Source organism: Entelurus aequoreus, linkage group LG10 (genome assembly GCF_033978785.1).
Source record: "Entelurus aequoreus isolate RoL-2023_Sb linkage group LG10, RoL_Eaeq_v1.1, whole genome shotgun sequence".
Taxonomy (NCBI): Eukaryota; Metazoa; Chordata; class Actinopteri; order Syngnathiformes; family Syngnathidae; genus Entelurus; species Entelurus aequoreus.
The window spans coordinates 13,191,644-13,210,129 of record NC_084740.1 but is presented as its reverse complement, the minus strand read 5'-3'; the positions used below and the strand labels follow the sequence as shown (position 1 = coordinate 13,210,129).

At 38.1% G+C, this 18,486-nt stretch overlaps 1 protein-coding gene across 1 annotated transcript; it reads right to left on the bottom strand.

Annotated features, from left to right (window-relative positions):
• Positions 1-4,237: 4,237 nt before the first annotated feature.
• On the bottom strand, positions 4,238-16,366 carry LOC133658298 (zinc finger protein 664-like). Its single transcript, XM_062060171.1, has 2 exons — positions 16,047-16,366; positions 4,238-6,322 (listed from the first exon to the last, which is right to left on the bottom strand). Exons 1-2 carry the CDS (start codon positions 16,222-16,224, stop codon positions 5,298-5,300), a joined length of 1,203 nt encoding a protein of 400 aa, XP_061916155.1. The 5' UTR covers positions 16,225-16,366; the 3' UTR covers positions 4,238-5,297.
• Positions 16,367-18,486: the final 2,120 nt, after the last annotated feature.

Below are 18,486 nucleotides of genomic sequence, written 5' to 3'. Positions count from 1 at the left end.
CTGCTCCCTCTCCGCTTTGTAGATCTCGGCTCAAGACAAAATCTTCCTGTGACTGACAAAAGATCACAGAAACCGGCACCTCCATGTCGCATCCCATCGCACACAGTGGAGTTTTACAAGCCTTTTGCTTGATAAGATGAGACAGTTTTTGTCTTCTCGCCGGGCGAGCTGAACTCAATGTAACCCAAAGTTGTGTGATAACTTCTATACAATTATTCTGACAATTGTTGTCAACTGTTCTTTTTGTAATTAGTTATACCGGGGTCAGCAACCCGCGGCTCTTTAGTGGCTCCCTGGAGCATTTTTAAAAAAGGATTGAAAATGGAAAAAGATGGTGGAAAAAATATTTTTTTTGTTTTAGTATGGTTTTTGTTTGAGGACAAACATGACACAAACCTTCCCCATTATTAGAAAGCCCACTGTTTAATATGTTTAATATGAGCATTTGGTGAACATCGTTTTGTCCTACTAATTTCAGCGGTTCTTGAACTCACCCTCGTGTGGGCTGGGACGCAACGGTTTGTTTACATGTAATATCTTCCACTCCTTCTTTGTCTCATTTTGTCCACCAAAAGTTTAATGCTGTGCGTGAATGCACGAAAATGCGCTTTGTTGACGTTATTGACTTGTTGGAGTGCTAATCTGTCATATTTGGTCAGTGCATGACTGCAAGCTAATCAATGCTAAAATGCTATTTAGCCTAGCTTTATGTACATATTGCATCATTACGCCTCTTTTGTAGGTATATTTGAGCTCATTTAATTTCCTTTACTTGTATCCTCTTTGTATATAATTAGGGATGTCTGATAATGGCTTTTTTGCCGACATCCGATATTCCGATATTGTCCAACTCTTAATTACCGATACCGATATCAACCGATACCGATATATACAGTTGTGGAATTAACACATTATTATGCCTAATTTGGACAACCAGGTATGGTGAAGATAAGGTCCTTTTGAAAAAAATTAATAATATAAAATAAGATAAATAAATTAAAAACATTTTCTTGAATAAAAAATAAAGTAAAACAATATAAAAACAGTTACATAGAAACTAGTAATGAATGAAAATGAGTAAAATGAACTGTTAAAGGTTAGTACTATTAGTGCACCAGCAGCACGCACAATCATGTGTGCTTACGGACTGTATCCCTTGCAGACTGTATTGATATATATTGATATGTAATGTAGGAAACCAGAATATTAATAACAGAAAGAAACAACCCTTTTGTGTGAATGAGTGTGAATGACATCCGACCGGTAGGAGGCCACGGGAAAGACCCAGGACACGTTGGGAAGACTATCTCTCCCAGCTGGCCTGGGAACGCTTCGGGATCCCTCGGGAAGAGCTGGATGAAGTGGCTGGGGAGAGGGAAGTCTGGGCTTCCCTGCTTAGGCTGCTGCCCCCGCGACCCGACCTCAGATAAGCGGAAGAAGATGGATGGATGGATGGAGTGTGAATGAGTGTAAATGAGGTAGGGAGGTTTTTTGGGTTGGTGCACTAATTGTAAGTGTATCTTGTGTTTTTTATGTTGATTTAATAAAAAAAACAAAAAACGTTACAGATAAAAAAAAAAACGATACAAATAATTTCCGATATAAAATTTTAAAGCATTATTGACATCTCTATATATAATTTAGTTTTGCATGTCTCATGACACATTATCTGTATGTAATATTGGCTGCATTACTGATAGTTTTTTGTATGCCATGTTGTTCCAGACGACAGCAAACATTACCTAGCTAGCCAAAGATTGTAATAAATATTGTGCTTACGGACTGTATTCCTTGCAGACTGTATTGATATATATTGATATATAATGTAGGAACCAGAATATTAATAACAGAAAGAAACAACCCTTTTGTGTGAATGAGTGTGAATGACATCCGACCGGTAGGAGGCCACGGGGAAGACCCAGGACACGTTGAGAAGACTATCTCTCCCGGCTGGCCTGGGAACGCCTCGGGATCCCTCGGGAGGAGCTGGACGAAGTGGCTGGGGAGAGGGAAGTCTGGGCTTCCCTGCTTAGGCTGCTGCCCCCGCGACCCGACCTCAGATAAGCGGAAGAAGATGGATGGATGGATGGAGTGTGAATGAGTGTAGGGGTAGGGAGGTTTTTTGGGTTGGTGCACTAATTGTAAGTGTATCTTGTGTTTTTTATGTTGATTTAATAAAAAATTTAAAAAACGATACCGATAATTAAAAAAAAAACGATACCGATAATTTCCGATATTAAATTTTAAAGCATTTATCGACATCTCTATATATAATTTAGTTTTGCATGTCTCATGACACATTATCTGTATGTAATATTGGCTGCATTACTGATAGTTTTTTGTATGCCATGTTGTTCCAGACGACAGCAAACATTACCTAGCTAGCCAAAGATTGTAATAAATCTATTAAAAGAAGACAGCTTGCCGTTTCCTTTAACTTGGACACACACATCTATACCTTTGGCCATGAAATACCAGTAATTTCCAGGAGTTATCTCACCCTTCTGAGTAGCCTCTGATTTACTAATGGTTTCTAATGTTGTAAAAATGTGTAGAATGAATATTACATTTCAACATTTCTGTCAACGAAGATTTGCTTCAGCCTGCGACACATGGTCATTTTGATAGTAGGCTATTGTAGACAGATTAGTTTTTTGTATTTTTGGTTCAATATGGTTCTTTCAATGTTTTGGCTTGCCGACCCCCGAGTTATACCTATGGATAGACAGCACACTGTAGCAGCCATGCAAGTGATGTGCACAGAGAGCATGGCCAACTAAACAACAGGCAGCCATGACTGCTACCAAGGCTCCCACGACCCCGAATGGGACAAGCAGTAGAAAATGGATGGATGGATGGAATAAGTCTATAGACCTGCAAAACAAGCTTGTAGGGATGATATAGCCTCAAGTGTTTTTCCCAGCCGAACGTACATACATATGCATATATATACATATATGTTCTAGGATCTAGGTCAGGGGTCGGCAACCTTTACCACTCAAAGAGCCATTTTGGCAAGTTTCACAAATTAAAGAAAATAATGGGAGCCACAAAAAAAATTAAAATGAAAAACACCGCATACAAAGCTTAAACGCTTTGTGCTATGTTAACCAGGGGTCTCCGACACACGCACCGGCACGCACTTTAATGTGGAAATTTGATGTTAGTGCGGCCCGCGAGTTGTGAAAAAATGGCGCTTGATAGCGTCATACTTGCCAACCCTCTCATTTTTCCCGGGAGACTCCCGAAAATCAGCGTGTGATGACACTGCTTTTGGCGCCCTCTATAGCCTGCCCAAACAGCGTACCTGCTCGACCACATTCAGAATGCAGTGTCAGCTTGCTCACGTAAGTGACAGCAAGGCGTACTACCTCAGCAGCCACACATCTTACACTGACGGTACCAATACCCAGAATCCCATGCAGCCCTAACTCTTCCGCTCAACCAACGCACGGAGAGGGGTGGGGGTTGATGTGTGGGGGGATTTGGTGGTAGCGGGGGTGTATAATGTAGACCGGAAGAGTTAGGGCTGCATGGGATTCTGGGTATTGGTTGTGTTGTGTTTATGTTGTGTTACGGTGGGATGTTCTCCAGAAATGTGTTTTTCATTCTTTTTTGGTGTGGGTTCACAGTGTGGCGCATATTTGTAACGTAACAATGTTAAAGTTGTTTGATACGGCTACCGTCAGTGTAAGCTGTGTGGCTGATGACTAAGTATGCTTTGCTGTCTCCTATGTGTGCAAGAAAAAACAAAACATACAACATGTGGCCGGGATGGCACGCTGTTTGTAAACGCTATAGAGGACAAGTACTGCAGTGCAATTAGGCACTCCCTTTATTTAGTAATTAGAGTGTAAATAGGATTATATTTTCCCTGGGAGTTATCTATGAGAGACACTGAGATCCATAAGTCTCCTGGGAAAATCGGGGGGGTCGGCAAGTATGTAGCTGAGCAGCATCAGAGTGGTCAAAGAGCCGCATACGGCTCCGGAGCCGCGGGTTGCCGACCCCTGATCTAGGTCATGTGACTTAGGAACGTAATTCCACTTGGCATTAGTTGTACTAGCCTTCTGGTATAATGCACACTTTTTCTATTTTTAATTTTATAAAATAGAATATATGATATACATATATTAATTAATATAAAAAAATAATAATAATAAATTACAAATATTTGTTCACTAGCTTCTAGGTCATGTGATCTAGGAAATGATTCGTGCTAGACTTGTAGTGCACCTGCACAAATTAAAAAACAAACAAAATGGAACTTCATAGGATTATTTTTTAATATTAAAAATTTAAAACTTTTCTTCAATAGCTTCAAGGGTTAAACGTATGATGCCAAACGTATGTCACATATGTGATGCATGAGTTCTTGAACCCTTAAAATCAGGGCTCTTCAACATTTTCAACGCCAGTGATTCCCAAACTGAAATAGAGAGCGAGCGGTGACCCCCTACTTATGTCTAAATGTATACAGTACTTTCAGATATTATATCTAAAATATAATTAAATTAACTCCTAAGTCACTAACACTGTACACAGAACACACAAAGGACATTAAAAATACACATAAAAAAGATTAAGTACAAAAATAAAATAAAAAAAACAAACTCATTATGTGAGCTACATTTCTACAATTATTTATACAACATTGTGTCCCACTCTGTCACGTCACACTTTACATTTGTCAAGCTCTCCAAAGTCGACCACAAAAGCGTTACAATAAAGAGTTGAAAGAGCTCTTTTCTTTTCCACCAGTAAAACTTATGCCCTTCACAATAAAGTGTTTCCCGTAATTATGCTACCAATAAAAATGGTCTCTAAAAATGGCTTGTACTATATTGTCGATTGATGTACCTATGAATTACAGTCAAAGTGTTGATACAGTTCTAATAAAATACTAAATGACCATGTTTTTGTTATGTGGAGAGCCCCAATGACTAAGTTTGACTTGGTACCTCAAATAACTAAATACGCCCCTGGGTCTTCCAGTCCGATCCAGCAATCCTGAGTTATGTGAGTGTGTCTCTGTGTCTTCCTTCAGACTACGATTGTTGCCTTGATATTTTTTACTTAGCTGTTTTCTGTATCTTTATGTCACTCATCGTTATTGTCATCTAAACTACGATCACACATCACTACCTCTAAGGCCAGAGTGTCTGCATGTGTGATGTGCCAAGTAAAATGTTTTAACAAAAATGTAACAGGAGTATGGCATTTTACGTGTGTGCGTGTTCTTAAAGTGTTTCACCAGTTGTGACTTTTTCGATTATCTTTCGCTACAAACTGAAGAATTAGAAGTTTTTTCTCCCATGTATTCTAATGTGTTTTTGCATGTTTGATTTATTAGAGAAGCTTTTACCACACATTAAACAACTATAAGGTTTTTCTCCTGTGTGTATTCTCATATGTGATACCATATTTGTCTTTTGAGAGAATGCTTTACTGCAGAAGGAACAACCGTAAGGTTTTTCTCCTGTGTGTGTTCTCATGTGTTTCACCACAGTTGCATTTTGAGAGAATGTTTTGTTACACACTGAACAACTAAAAGGCCTTTCTCCTGTGTGTGATCTCCTGTGTGATTCCATAGTTAACTGATTATAGAATCTTTTACCGCAAACTGAACAAATGAAAGGTTTTTCGTCTGTGTGATTTATTGCGTGTCTCTTCATATTGGACTTATGAGCAAATTGCTCACCACAAACTACACACGTGAAAGGTTTTTCTCCCGTGTGTATCCTCATGTGATTTACCAAGTCTGACTTGTAATGGAATGCTTTATCACAAGACGAACAACGAAAAGTTTTTTCTCCTCTGCGTTTTCTAATGTTCCCAAGTTTTTTACCGGTCTTCTTTTCAGCGCATTCAGAGTGTTTGTTGTCAGTGTGTGTCCTCATAACAACTTCACAGTCTGTATCGCTGCTCAAAGGTTCTTTGGTGTTGTCGCGGTCCTCAGGACAGTGTGACGTTGTCCCGTCACTGTCTGAGAGTAGAACTAAGAGATTGTCTGCTTGTGATCCTCCACAGTGGTCTCCAATGTCTTTTGCAATGTGTTGTAGTGAGCTGCTGCTTGGAGGCACCTGACCTGTACTCTGATGACGGTGTGAGGACTCAGGTGGTTTGTCTTGAGGGTTTTCAATCTTCACAGAGACACCAGACAGATCCGGCCCGAGAAGACGCTCTCCCGCTTGAGTGATCCAGAGGTCCTCCTCTTCCTCTTTGACCTGTAGGGACTGTGGAGTCTCCTGCGTTAAAGTAAAGCTCCCCTCTTGCGGCTGAGGGGGAAGTCCATCTTGACGACCAATCAGCTGCTGAATGTCTGCAAGAAACAAACATGATCCCTTTTCTTCATTTCTGTCTGACAAACCATGTAATGTCTTGTCAAGCACAAGAACACAATTACCAAACTTTTGTTTCCTCTTTAATGTCACTGAGGACAGACATAACTGGAAGTAACTCTGTATTGATTCAAGTTTACAGACTATTTAGGCACTTTTTTTTACCTTCTTTGACCATAATTACAGATCTGTTTTTTGGCACCACTGACTTAATTGCCATCTGGCAAGAGAAAATAACTTGCCCCTTGGTAATAGAGAATATGTGTGCGTTATAGTCACCCTGGCACAGGTAGCATAATTGTATTCAAGTAAGAGTACTGTACTTTAAAATGACTTTATACATACTACACATTACTTTAGAATCATATGACTCAAGTAAAAGAAAAAAGTAGTCATTCAAAAAAATTAAAGAGTAATTATTTAGTTAAAAAAAACTGTACGGAGTAACTTTTGAGTTACTGTTAGCCATCTTTTAATGGTACTTTATATTTGACTTATTCATTTATTTGGACAATGCACATTAATGGACATAAAAATGTAAATGTGCCAGATTGTAGCCAGAGACTAACTACCACCGGTAGTACTGGTATGTACAATAAAAGCAAAACAAAAAACATGTACGTAAAAATCAGACATCGGAATTAGACATCATAAACAGTACAATACCTACACAGACTAAGATATAACAATTAGAGACACAAATAACAGTAGATTGCTGCATTACCTCATCTTAAGTCACATCAGAAATACAGTGACAAATGCAATTTAAGGGCATAAGGCAAATGGAAAAGTGATTACGTAAAAATGAATTTTCCGAAAGTAATTGTTGTAGGCTCTTACAAAGTCTGATTAGCATTGTTGTTGATAGGGAAGGGATCTAAGGCTGCAGCTAACGATTATTTTTCTATCGATTAATCTATAGATTATTTTTTCGATTAATCGGTTAATCTATAGATTATTTTTTCGATTAATCTATAGATTATTTTTTCCTTTTGCCGATTATTTTTTTTATTCAAAATGAAGATGAAAAAATAAATGTAGGCCCGTTTTTTCAAAAGGCATGGCTTTTATTTACAAAAAAAAAGAAGTATGGCCACTCAGTCAACATTGACAACAACATGACTAAATATTCTGTAACAATGTAAACATTTAAAACCTTTAACATTTAACAAAATTAAAAGTAGCTTATTTGCTTTTTAATGTGCAAATATAAAAGTCAACATCCAGTGCAAATCTTAATATTCTGCAATAGTATAAGCATTTCAAAAGTAAAAGTATTGCTTTTTTTGCTTTAAAATGTACAAAAATAAAGATAAACATCCAATACAAAAAAGTGCAAAACGAAATATTCTGTAACAACAGTGTAAACATTTCAACAAAAGTGAAAGTATTGCTTATTTGCTAAAATGTGCAAAAATAAAGATAAACATCCAATACAAAAAAGTGCCAATCTAAATATTCTGGAGCACTGTAAACATTAAGTATTGCTTTTAAAATGTGCAAAATAAACATCCAGTCCAACACAGTACACAATAACCAATTCTACTCATTCCAGTGAGTGTCTAACAGTTGTAATGAAGAAAGGTTAGCATGTCTACATGCTTTGGTTCTTTTCTTGTTTACAATATTCCCAGCAGCTGAAAATAGGCGCTCAGAAGGGGTCGATGTGGCTGGAACTGAGAGCTAATTAGCCTTCACCTCAAGCCAGGATTGCGAGCGAGCTGAGCTGCAGTTTAAGTTTCTAGAAGGTCAACGGGCTCATAGTGATGTTACTAGTAGTTGACTGGGAGGTGTTTATTATCATTTGGGGAGAGTCCGCTGCCTGATGCTCACCTGCTAAACACCTATCTGCTCGACGCTGAAGCGCTGACTACATGCGCTCTGAATACGCACTGCTGATTGGCTGATAATGCTGCGTGTGTACCAATCAGATGGTTGTGTGGGTGGGACAATGCTGCGTGTGTACCAATCAGATGGTTGTGTGGGTGGGACAATGCTGCGTGCTGAGACAGAGGCAGACGGAGCAAAGCAGCTTGTTAAGACTTTAGCTTAGAAACTCGTTCGGTACACCGCCGTACCGAACCGAAAGCCCCGCACCGAAACGGTTCAATACAAAACACGTACCGTTACACCCCTAGCAGATACAAATGACACATTCATGTTTTTGTGCAATGATGACAACGTATGCTCGCGCGGACGATTGACTAGTTGATGGTTTTCTTTTCAAATGTTCGTTTATAGCCGTTGTGCTGCTATGATAGGCCATTTCCGCTCGACACAGTGTGCATACAACAACATTATTAGGCCGTTTATTGAAATACTCCCACACTATTGGCATGCTTTCCCCCCCTCGCTCGCACCGCTCGCATCGTCTTCTTTGATCGTCTGCTTTGCGCTTCGCCATGACGGTAGTGTGACGTCATTATGCGACGCGTCGACGCACAAAAACGGCGTCGACGTATTTACGTAACCGATGACGTCGACTACGTCGACGCGTCGTTTCAGCCTTAAAGGGATCTGCGGTTCCTAGCGTGACGTCACTGATCACGTGACCGGCTTCCTCATTAACTCTCAAAAAGGCTAAGGAATCTCTGTGAGATTGATACTATTTTAATCATATCTACTAATTTGCAAACTTTGCAAGTCTTTTGGTTTTATAAATCAAATATATATATATATATATATATATATATATATATATATATATATATATATATATATATATATATATATATATATATATATATGATAATAGCTTCAATATAGAGGCAACTTGTTTTTCCACTCTACTGGTACTTTAGTGACATTCTTATCATGCAAAAATAGCTATAAGAGTTATTCATAATACAAGGTATTTGGAACACACAAACCCTCTATTTCTCAAATCTAAAATACGGTAATGACATTTGAAGACCTAATAAGATTCAAAACTCTACAAATAATGTATAAGTTAAGAAATCATTTGCTTCCAATTAATATCCTCAAGACGTTGACAAATAGAGACTGTAAATGCAACCTAAGAGGACAAATTAACTTCGGGAAACCACGTGTTCATTACACGGCGTGGTGTTTAGCTGTGGAATAAACTTGAGGAGTGTCATGATGCGTGGCCCGGATCATGTTTTGGTATGTTCTGTTAGTTTAGGACTCCCTTAGTTCCTGTTTGTGCACCTCTGGGTTTGTTTTAGTTTCCATGGGGATGAATTGGGTTCACCTGCCTCTGGTTAGTGGTCGGCATGCTCAGCTGCTGTCCACCACTAACCAGAGAGCTATTTATTCACCTTGCTCGCCACGCTCAGTCTGGCTTCATTATTTGCGTCTTGCCAGTTACATGAGTATTCCTTATCTCTAGTCTATGCCAAGTGTCAGCTTTAGCGTCCAATGCAATCGGCACGTTGTCCCTTCGGCTTGTTTTCTGTTTTTGTACTTCTTTGATTTTTAAAAATAAATCATGTTCCTACCTGCACGTCCTGTCCGGAGTGTTCTGTTTGCATCCCGGGGGAGCGAATCCGGCAGTAAGATGCGACCCAATCGTGACAAGTAGGGTTTAAAAAGTATCAATTTCCTAAATTTAAAAGATTGTATAGGATAAGTGTACTTAGCAAATATGCCAATGAAGAGGGATAACAGTGAACATGATTGCACTGGGAAAATTGGAATCCTCATTAAATACTCTTACTATAATAATGACAATGATGACGCTGACTTATTTAAGTATCACTCTGACTCAGGTACCTCTGTAATGTATTAACCTCATTTGACAACATTCTGTATGTTACACTCTTCTGTACACACACACACACACACTTGTCTATGCAGGATCCATGTGCATGCTATACACCTCCAGTACGTGTGCATGAGCACTAGATGAACACTGGACACTCACACACCTATACTTGGTCCTTGCGCATAGATGTACCCTACACACTCACTTCAAAGTAAAATATTTGTATCTTTTGTTTACAGGATAATCCGAAGACAATATGATAGTGTAATAACTACGATTGTACAGTTATTGTGAATTTGATATTGGCCTCTGTAACAACTTGTTGTATTCATTGCTCATGCAAGCAATCAACAGCGGTTACATAATGTGACTCTATATGAATTTTTTTTTTTTAAAGTCATTACATCACTGCTGACTGCGGCCAGACATTAGCCGCTAGCCATGTCTTAAAGCACCTCTTCCTGAGGGTGGTTCAGTGTTATAATTTCACCTTTATCTTTAGTTATTCATCCAAAATGTCTCCCTTTTCTGTCTACACACTGTGTCTGCTTGTAAGTACTTTGTGATTGTGCATTGGCGAACATGCTCGTCTGCATGACACGACGTGGGGGACCGGTACTTTTAAAAGGCGGTATAGTACCAAATATGATTCATTAGTATCGCAGTACTATACTTGTCAGAATACAGCCCAGACGTTTCACCTCAATTGAGCTAAACCTAATTCTGGCTCTATTTAATTCCTTGCTTCTTGTCTGTTTAATAGATGTCATCAGTGTTTGAACCTGACAATACTAATACTGGTATACCGTACAACCCTAGTCTGTACCATACTGAAACAGGGGGAGTCTAACGCCAGCCAAGAATGTTAAAATAATGGCAGACATTTATTCATAAAATATACGGAAACATTGCCGATGGTGTGTTTGACGGAGAAGCAGTTTGAAGGTGTTAGGTTTCAGTGATTTCCATAAACTGCCAAGATCCCTGTGGCGGTGGGGGCGTGGCTATGGGCGTGGTCACCATGACATCATCGATTAATTTGCATAATTTACTACAATGATATGATTTTCTCTAAAAAGGCTCAAAAAATTTACACTTACTAATTAATAATAACAGTTTTGTTTTAAACGTCCATCCATCCATTTTACAATATAATTACAACACTTTATGTACATATTTATATACAGATTTGAACAATAAGTTATTCACTGAAATATATTTATTAATTGTGGTTCTTACAAAAAATATATCTTATAAAATATAAAAGCTAAAATGTCTCTTAAAGCTCTGCCCCTTTAATTAGTGCATACTAAATAATTTAACTTTAGCCTACTACTACAACCATATTATTTACCAGCAACATAAAGTGAAACAGAGGCAGAGGTGTCCTGCCACAGTCAGTAACAAATAAACAGAAAACAGTAGTGGTCAAATACAAATAAGGCAACAAGAGAAGTATCCCACACTTCTCTTTTGTAAAGTAAATCTGAACAGCCTATATGGGCATCTACATCAACTATATGATTTGCCTGAGAAGCTGGACAGGACAAAAAAAATAAATAAAAAAATCTTTTTTTTTTTTTTTTTATTGTTTTATTTGTGGCGGACGTAATTCTTTCGTGGAGGGCCGCCACAAATAAATGAATATGTGGGAAACACTGGGTTTGGATCGCATGGCTGCGATGGTCATGTTCCCTCCAATGCAGAAAGACAAGCAGGAGCAGCGTGCAGGTAGGATCGAGTTTTAATTATTTAAGGCAGGACAAAAAATACAAAAGCTCAGACGCTAAACAAGGGTGGAGCAAAAAATCTAATTGTCACCAAGGGTGAATAGCTAGGAATTCTAGAGTGCGGAAAAAAACACTTGAGCGTGGTGAAAAACAAGAAGTAACATGAATGCCGCGAAAGCAAGCATTGACCCAGCTGGGTGACTGAAAACTATAAAGGGGAGTGATTAACCGAAACACTTGGTGGGAACACTAATTACTAAACAAGGGCAGGTGTGGAGAATTAGTGCCCATGGAAACCAACAGTAAACAAAAGGAAAGAGGGTGCAGCCAGGAAACAGACTAAAACATAGAAAACAAGGTACTAAACATAAATCACGCCATGACCCGGGTAACGGATCATGACAGAAGGAGATAAAACGGAATTGTTTAAAAAATGTATTCATAGGTGAAATAGAGGAATTCCCATTACCTGCATTGTTAGCCGCCTCATGGTAACAGTTTTTCACTATTCAAAACGCACAGAAAAGGGAAAGATGTGTGTGTGTTCTTGTCTCACATAATGATCGTGAATAATGTGCAAATTATTTTTTAACAGGGCACTTTTCCTTTGAATCATGTAAAAAGTATGTCTTAAAAATAAATCACCTAAACTGATACAATGTGATTTTCTGGATTTTTGTTTTAGAATCTGCCACTCATTGTTGAGGAGTACCTATGATAAACATTATAGACTTCTACATGCTTTGTAAGTGGGAAAACGTGCGAAATCAGCAGAGTATCAAATATAATTGTTCTCCTCACTGTATTCATTTTCTCGCTTTCCATCAACATGTTCACAGGATGTAAAACATATTAAAGGGGATCAGAACTTTTTTAAATTTATTTTGCCTATCATTCACAATGCTTATGTAAGACAAAAACAGATGTTTTTAGTTTTTAAGCATTTCTAAGATTTAAATAAACGTTCCCAAAATCCCAACTATCCTAATTCCAAGAATGGAGTCATTGGGAGCTCCTCTATCCCGCCCACAAAGCCCTCTACATAAGAATTTATTGCTCAATATAATATACTCAGAAGTCATTCTTTTACTTTTTTTTTAAGGGGACGGCGTGGCGCGGTTGGGAGAATGGCGGTGCCACCTGAAGGTTCCGGATTCGATCCCCAGCTTCTACCAACCTCGTCACGTCTGTTGTGTCCTTGAGCAAGACCTGATTGCTCCTGATGGGTCGTGGTAAGGGCCTTGCAAGTGTGAATCGGTGTGTGAATGGGCGAATGTGGAAATAGTGTCAAAGCGCTTTGAGTTAACCGGACTCTCGCCAGATCCTTGTAGTTCGCTGAGCTCCACACAAGGATCTGGGCTCAAGAGTATTGCAAACTCCTTCAAGATAGCAAAAAATAATGAACCAATCAGGATCGTCGGGCGGGATTTCATAGATGCGACGTAGCGCCGAAGCGACTGTTTGATTCAAACAACAATGGCAGCACGCAGCCGGAGTCGTGTGCTGACATTGATTCTGCTATTGCAACTGTTTTGTCGAATCTATCGAATAATAATTATTTAAAAGATGAACAGAGAACGGTTTTGAAGGCATTTATTCACTTTTTTGCTCTGTCGTTATCCAAATGTCGGCTGTTCTGTTTTGGATTCCCCAGCGTCGCTCTCATCAGCGTCACGAGTTGATTTTAATGTGAGTGGTTGAAGTAGCACGTCATTTAAGATAACGGACAAGTGGTTTATCCAATCACATACAATGATTTTTTTTACAAGGCCTCGCCTTCTGAAATACATCTCCTATTGAGAAGTCCCAGATCCTTGTGTGGAGCTCAGCGAACTACAAGGATCTGGCGAGAGTCAGGTTAGCTTTGAGTACCTTGAAGGTAGGGCTGGGCGATATATCGAATATACTCGATATATCGCGGGTTTGTCTCTGTGCGATATAGAAAATGACTATATCGTGATATTCGAGTATACATTCTCACGCAGTTGTTTTTAGCTGCGGGCATTACACTACAGGCGTTTCTCACTCTTTCTTGTCTCTCCTTCTCACAGAGACATAAAACAAGCGCACCTTCTTACATACGTATTCGCCCTCGCGGAGCAGACAGGTAGCGGCATGGTAACGTTAGCTGTGATGCGAGTGGTAATACGAGAGAAAGAAGGTGCGAATCTGGTTACAAATGAAGGAATAATTAATTCCCAAGAAAAACAGAAGGGAGTCCATCGTCTGGCGGTGGTTTGGCTTCAAGCGGGTAGATGGTGAACAATTATGCGGCAAAAGCGTTGCTACAAAAAGTAGCAGCACTGCTAATGTGTAGCATCATTTGAAAAGTCACCCGCTAGAGAATGAAGACTGCTTGAAACTCCGCATGTCAACATCTTTTCGGTGCCACACCAACAAAATGCCCAAGCAACCATTTCCACATCAACACCGTATGAAAAAAAATAGTCAACAACAGAAGTAGATTACGTCCGCAGGAACCTACCACATAGCAAAGGACGTACACTATTTGATTTCCTATTATGCAGCTCATTTTTATTTGATAGTTATTGAAATATCTTGTGTGACATCATGCACAAAAAGTGCATTTTATTTGTTTTAAACTATTGTTGTGGTGTTCTGTACAAAAAGTGCACTTTAATTTAGTGTTGTTTTGATAAGTCATCTTAGTGACATCATGCACAAAATTGCACTCATAGCTTGTTTTAAAATGTCTCTGACAATCTTGCACTTTCTGTTTTGGAAATGACATGAATGTTTGTGCCACTGCTTCATAACTGTTTAATAAATACAGTTTTAGTAAATTGACTTAGTTGTGATTTCCCTCTCTGCATGAAAATTTAAAAAGAGCATATATTAATGCAGTATGAACAATAATGTTTTAATGTAGACACATAGAATCATTATACTGCTGTGATTATATGCATCAAGTGTTAATTCAAGGCTAAGGCAAAATATTGAGATATATATCGTGTATCGTGACATGGCCTAAAAATATTGAGATATTAATAAAAGGCCATATCGCCCAGCCCTACTTGAAGGTAGAAAAGTGCTATACAAGTATAACCCACACTGCAAAAACTGAAATCTCAGTAAGATTAAATATCTAAAATAAGGGTGATATTTGCTTATTTTCTGTCTGATAAGATAATTCTTCTTACTAAGCAGATTTTATGTTGGAGTGTTTTACTTGTTTTAAGGGTTTTGGTCCTAAATGATCTCAGTAAGATATAACAGCTTGTTGCTGAGATTTCATAACGTATATTGAGTAAAACATGCTTGAAACTAGAATATCAACTGTTGCAAAGCTGTGTCATCAACACTCACAAGTATAAAAGTACTTTTTTAAACTAATAATTTCTTATTTCAAGCATGAAAAAAAAAATCATGACTTTTGACACAATTGTGTCTCATATAAAAACAGATGACAGCCAAATGGGCTTTGCTGTTTTATTTTCAATGAAACAATAGAAAATACGTACTCATATAGTAGTACAGTTGTTATTAGTGAGAATATACTTATTTTAAAGGTATTCTTGGGTTCATTGAGGGTAGCTAATTTTACTTGTTTTGGAAAGTCTTGACGAGCCGAATTTTCTTGTTCTATTGGCAGATAATTTTTCTTAGTTCAAATAAAATACCCCTAATTTTTTAAAATTTTTTCTTGTTTTTGAACACTGACTTTTTGCAGTGCATTTACCATTCATCCCTTTAAAACATGCTGTACAAATGTATATCCTCTGAAAATATACCTTATACTAGCCACAAACTGGAGGATACATTTTTTAATCAGGATACAATTTAAAAATATGTTGAAAGGCTTAATGGAATTATAAAAATAAACATCATACTAGGACTGAAAATGATGCATGGGTTTGGAAATGGAAGACTGATTGAAATATTTAAGAAAAACACCCATCATAGAATGTTGTTGGCATCTTTTAATTGATTAAAATGGGTACAGTAGTTATCAATGTTTTCCTTTATATCTTGTAAAAAGTATTTCTTAAAAAGTGCGTGGATCAAATCCATCACATTAAGCTTTTTTCATATACGGTTTGTATATTTGCCACTAAAGCTTTCAAGTGCGTTCACATCGACGCTGTGAAAGGTAAATAAACAGGAGCCATGTTGAATATTCGTCTGCAATCATGGACACCGAAAAGGGGAACGGCCTTCAAGTGATTGCAACCCTACTAAATTAGTGAATAAACACAACTGGAGATGTTTCAAAAAGAATAAACTCACCTTCAAGGTGTATCACAATTTGAGTCTTGCAGGCAGCTTCCAGTTGTTGTCGTTGTCGCTCGTTCTCTTCTCTTGTCCGACAAAGTTCCGCCTCGTACGACGCTATCGTGCCTTCAAACAGCCCAAATATTTCATCGGCTGCCGCCATTAGTCGCTCTTTGACCAACTCTTTTAACATTTTTAAATGATTCGAACTCGGTTGAGGGATAAGCGGCGGAAAAATGGATGGATCGATGGATGTATTTTCGTCCTTTGTCGTCGTCGTTGCCGGTGGACTTAATGAGCAGTACCGGAAGACATGTTCTGTCTGCGCATGCGCAAGGTCGACGTCAGTCGCCTCACTCGCCGTTTTAGCTCTATAATATAGTAATTATTAGTTTATTATAGAGTATAAATGTATTAGGTCTTCATTTATTTCAACTTACTTTACATGTATAGACTCCACGGCCCCTGTGTCCACACACGCATCTACGTCAGCACGGCCGCCATCTTTCGGCAGTCAACAAGTCAAATACACGTCAGTAAGGCCGCCATCTTTCGGCAGTGCACGCCGCCCAGTCAACAAGTCAAATTCAATCAGTCAGAGATGTGTTTTATTAGAAACTTTCTAATGAGCGTGACTGTCAAGACTCGTAGTACTTATAGGAGTATAGCTATCAATGTATCACACTTATAATAACTATAATATAGAATATATATATGTATTTTTTATTTTTTTATTTTTAGGCAGCACGGTGGAAGAGGGGTTAGTCAGTGCATCTGCCTCACAATACGAAGGTCCTGAGTAGTCTTGGGTTCAATCCCGGGCTCGGGATCTTTCTGTGTGGAGTTTGCATGTTCTCCGCATGACTGCGTGGGTTCCCTCCGGGTACTCCACCTTCCTCCCACCTCCAAAAACAATGCACCTGGGGATAGGTTGATTGGCAACACTAAAATTGGCCCTAGTGTGTGAATGTTGTCTGTCTATCTGTGTTGGCCCTGCGATGAGGTGGCGACTTGTCCAGGGTGTACCCCGCCTTCCGCCCAATTGTAGCTGAGATAGGCTCCAGCGCCCCCCGCGACCCCGAAGGAAATAAGCGGTAGAAAATGGATGGATGGATGGATAATTTTTTTAATGTTTGAATATTGAAACTACAGTAGCTAGTACAGTGACATACATTATGTGTTATGCTTAAGGCTAAAAGTAAAACATTACCAGCAAATTTACAAAAAATGTTTGTCATCACTTCTGAGAATGAAGAGCATAGAAGAAAAGGTCATTTCAAACCTCAGTATTCAAGGACAACTTTAAAACAAATGTGTATATCAGTGGTGGGGGTTGAACTATGGAATTCTCTTTACAATGAGATAAAAGATTGTAGAAATATATTCCAATTGAAACAAATATATAAAGACGGAACAATAAGATCATTTATCTTTATATTCATTATTTAACTTATTTTTTGTCTGGTTTTGTATTTGTTTTGTATCATCACGTGAAGTGTATATAACTTTTTGTTCGGTTTGTACTTCATGAAGTTTTGCACTTGTGTTTTTTTTTTGTTTTCATTATAATTGAATGTATTTGTTTGGTTTGTATGCTTGTGAATCTGAGCTAACCATTAAGTAAGACTACTTATTATGTTGAAGGGGGCAGGAAATATAAGATTTTCTTCATCCTGTTCCTTCTCAAGCATAGGTGTGTATGTGTAAATACGTGTTTAGTTGCTAAAGTTTAATTGTCTATTGATCAAAAATGCACATCAATGAAGGAGATACTGTAAATAAAAAAAGAATGAATGAATGAATGAAAACATGTATTTATTTATTAAATGGTGACACTGTAGCATATGGTCTCCTTTTGGGGTCAGTTACACGACGTAGTCTTATTTCATGTCAAAAAATAATTATGGTGTACAGTGATACGGTATTGCTGCTGAAGTCTGGGCAAATAAGGCAGCAAGGTGGCGGACAGGTTGAGGTTTGTTTTCCCCCTCAACTTTATTTCAACAACAACATGATACACAATTTCACATACTAAATACAATCTTCAATACAAGTATACATTTGAATGAGAATAAAACAAAAAAAACACAGACATTATATATATATATATATATATATATATATATATATATATATATATATATATTAGGGGTGTGGGAAAAAATCGATTCGAATTCGAATCGCGATTCTCACGTTGTGCGATTCAGAATCGATTCTCATTTTTAAAAAATCGATTTAAAAAAAAATATAAATTATATATATATATATTTTTTTTAATGAATCAATCCAACAAAACAATACACAGCAATACCATAACAATGCAATCCAATTCCAAAACCAAACCCGACCCAGCAACACTCAGAACTGCAATAAACAGAGCAATTGAGAGGACACACAAACATGACACGGAACAATCTAAAAGTAGTGAAACAAAAATGAATATTATCAACAACAG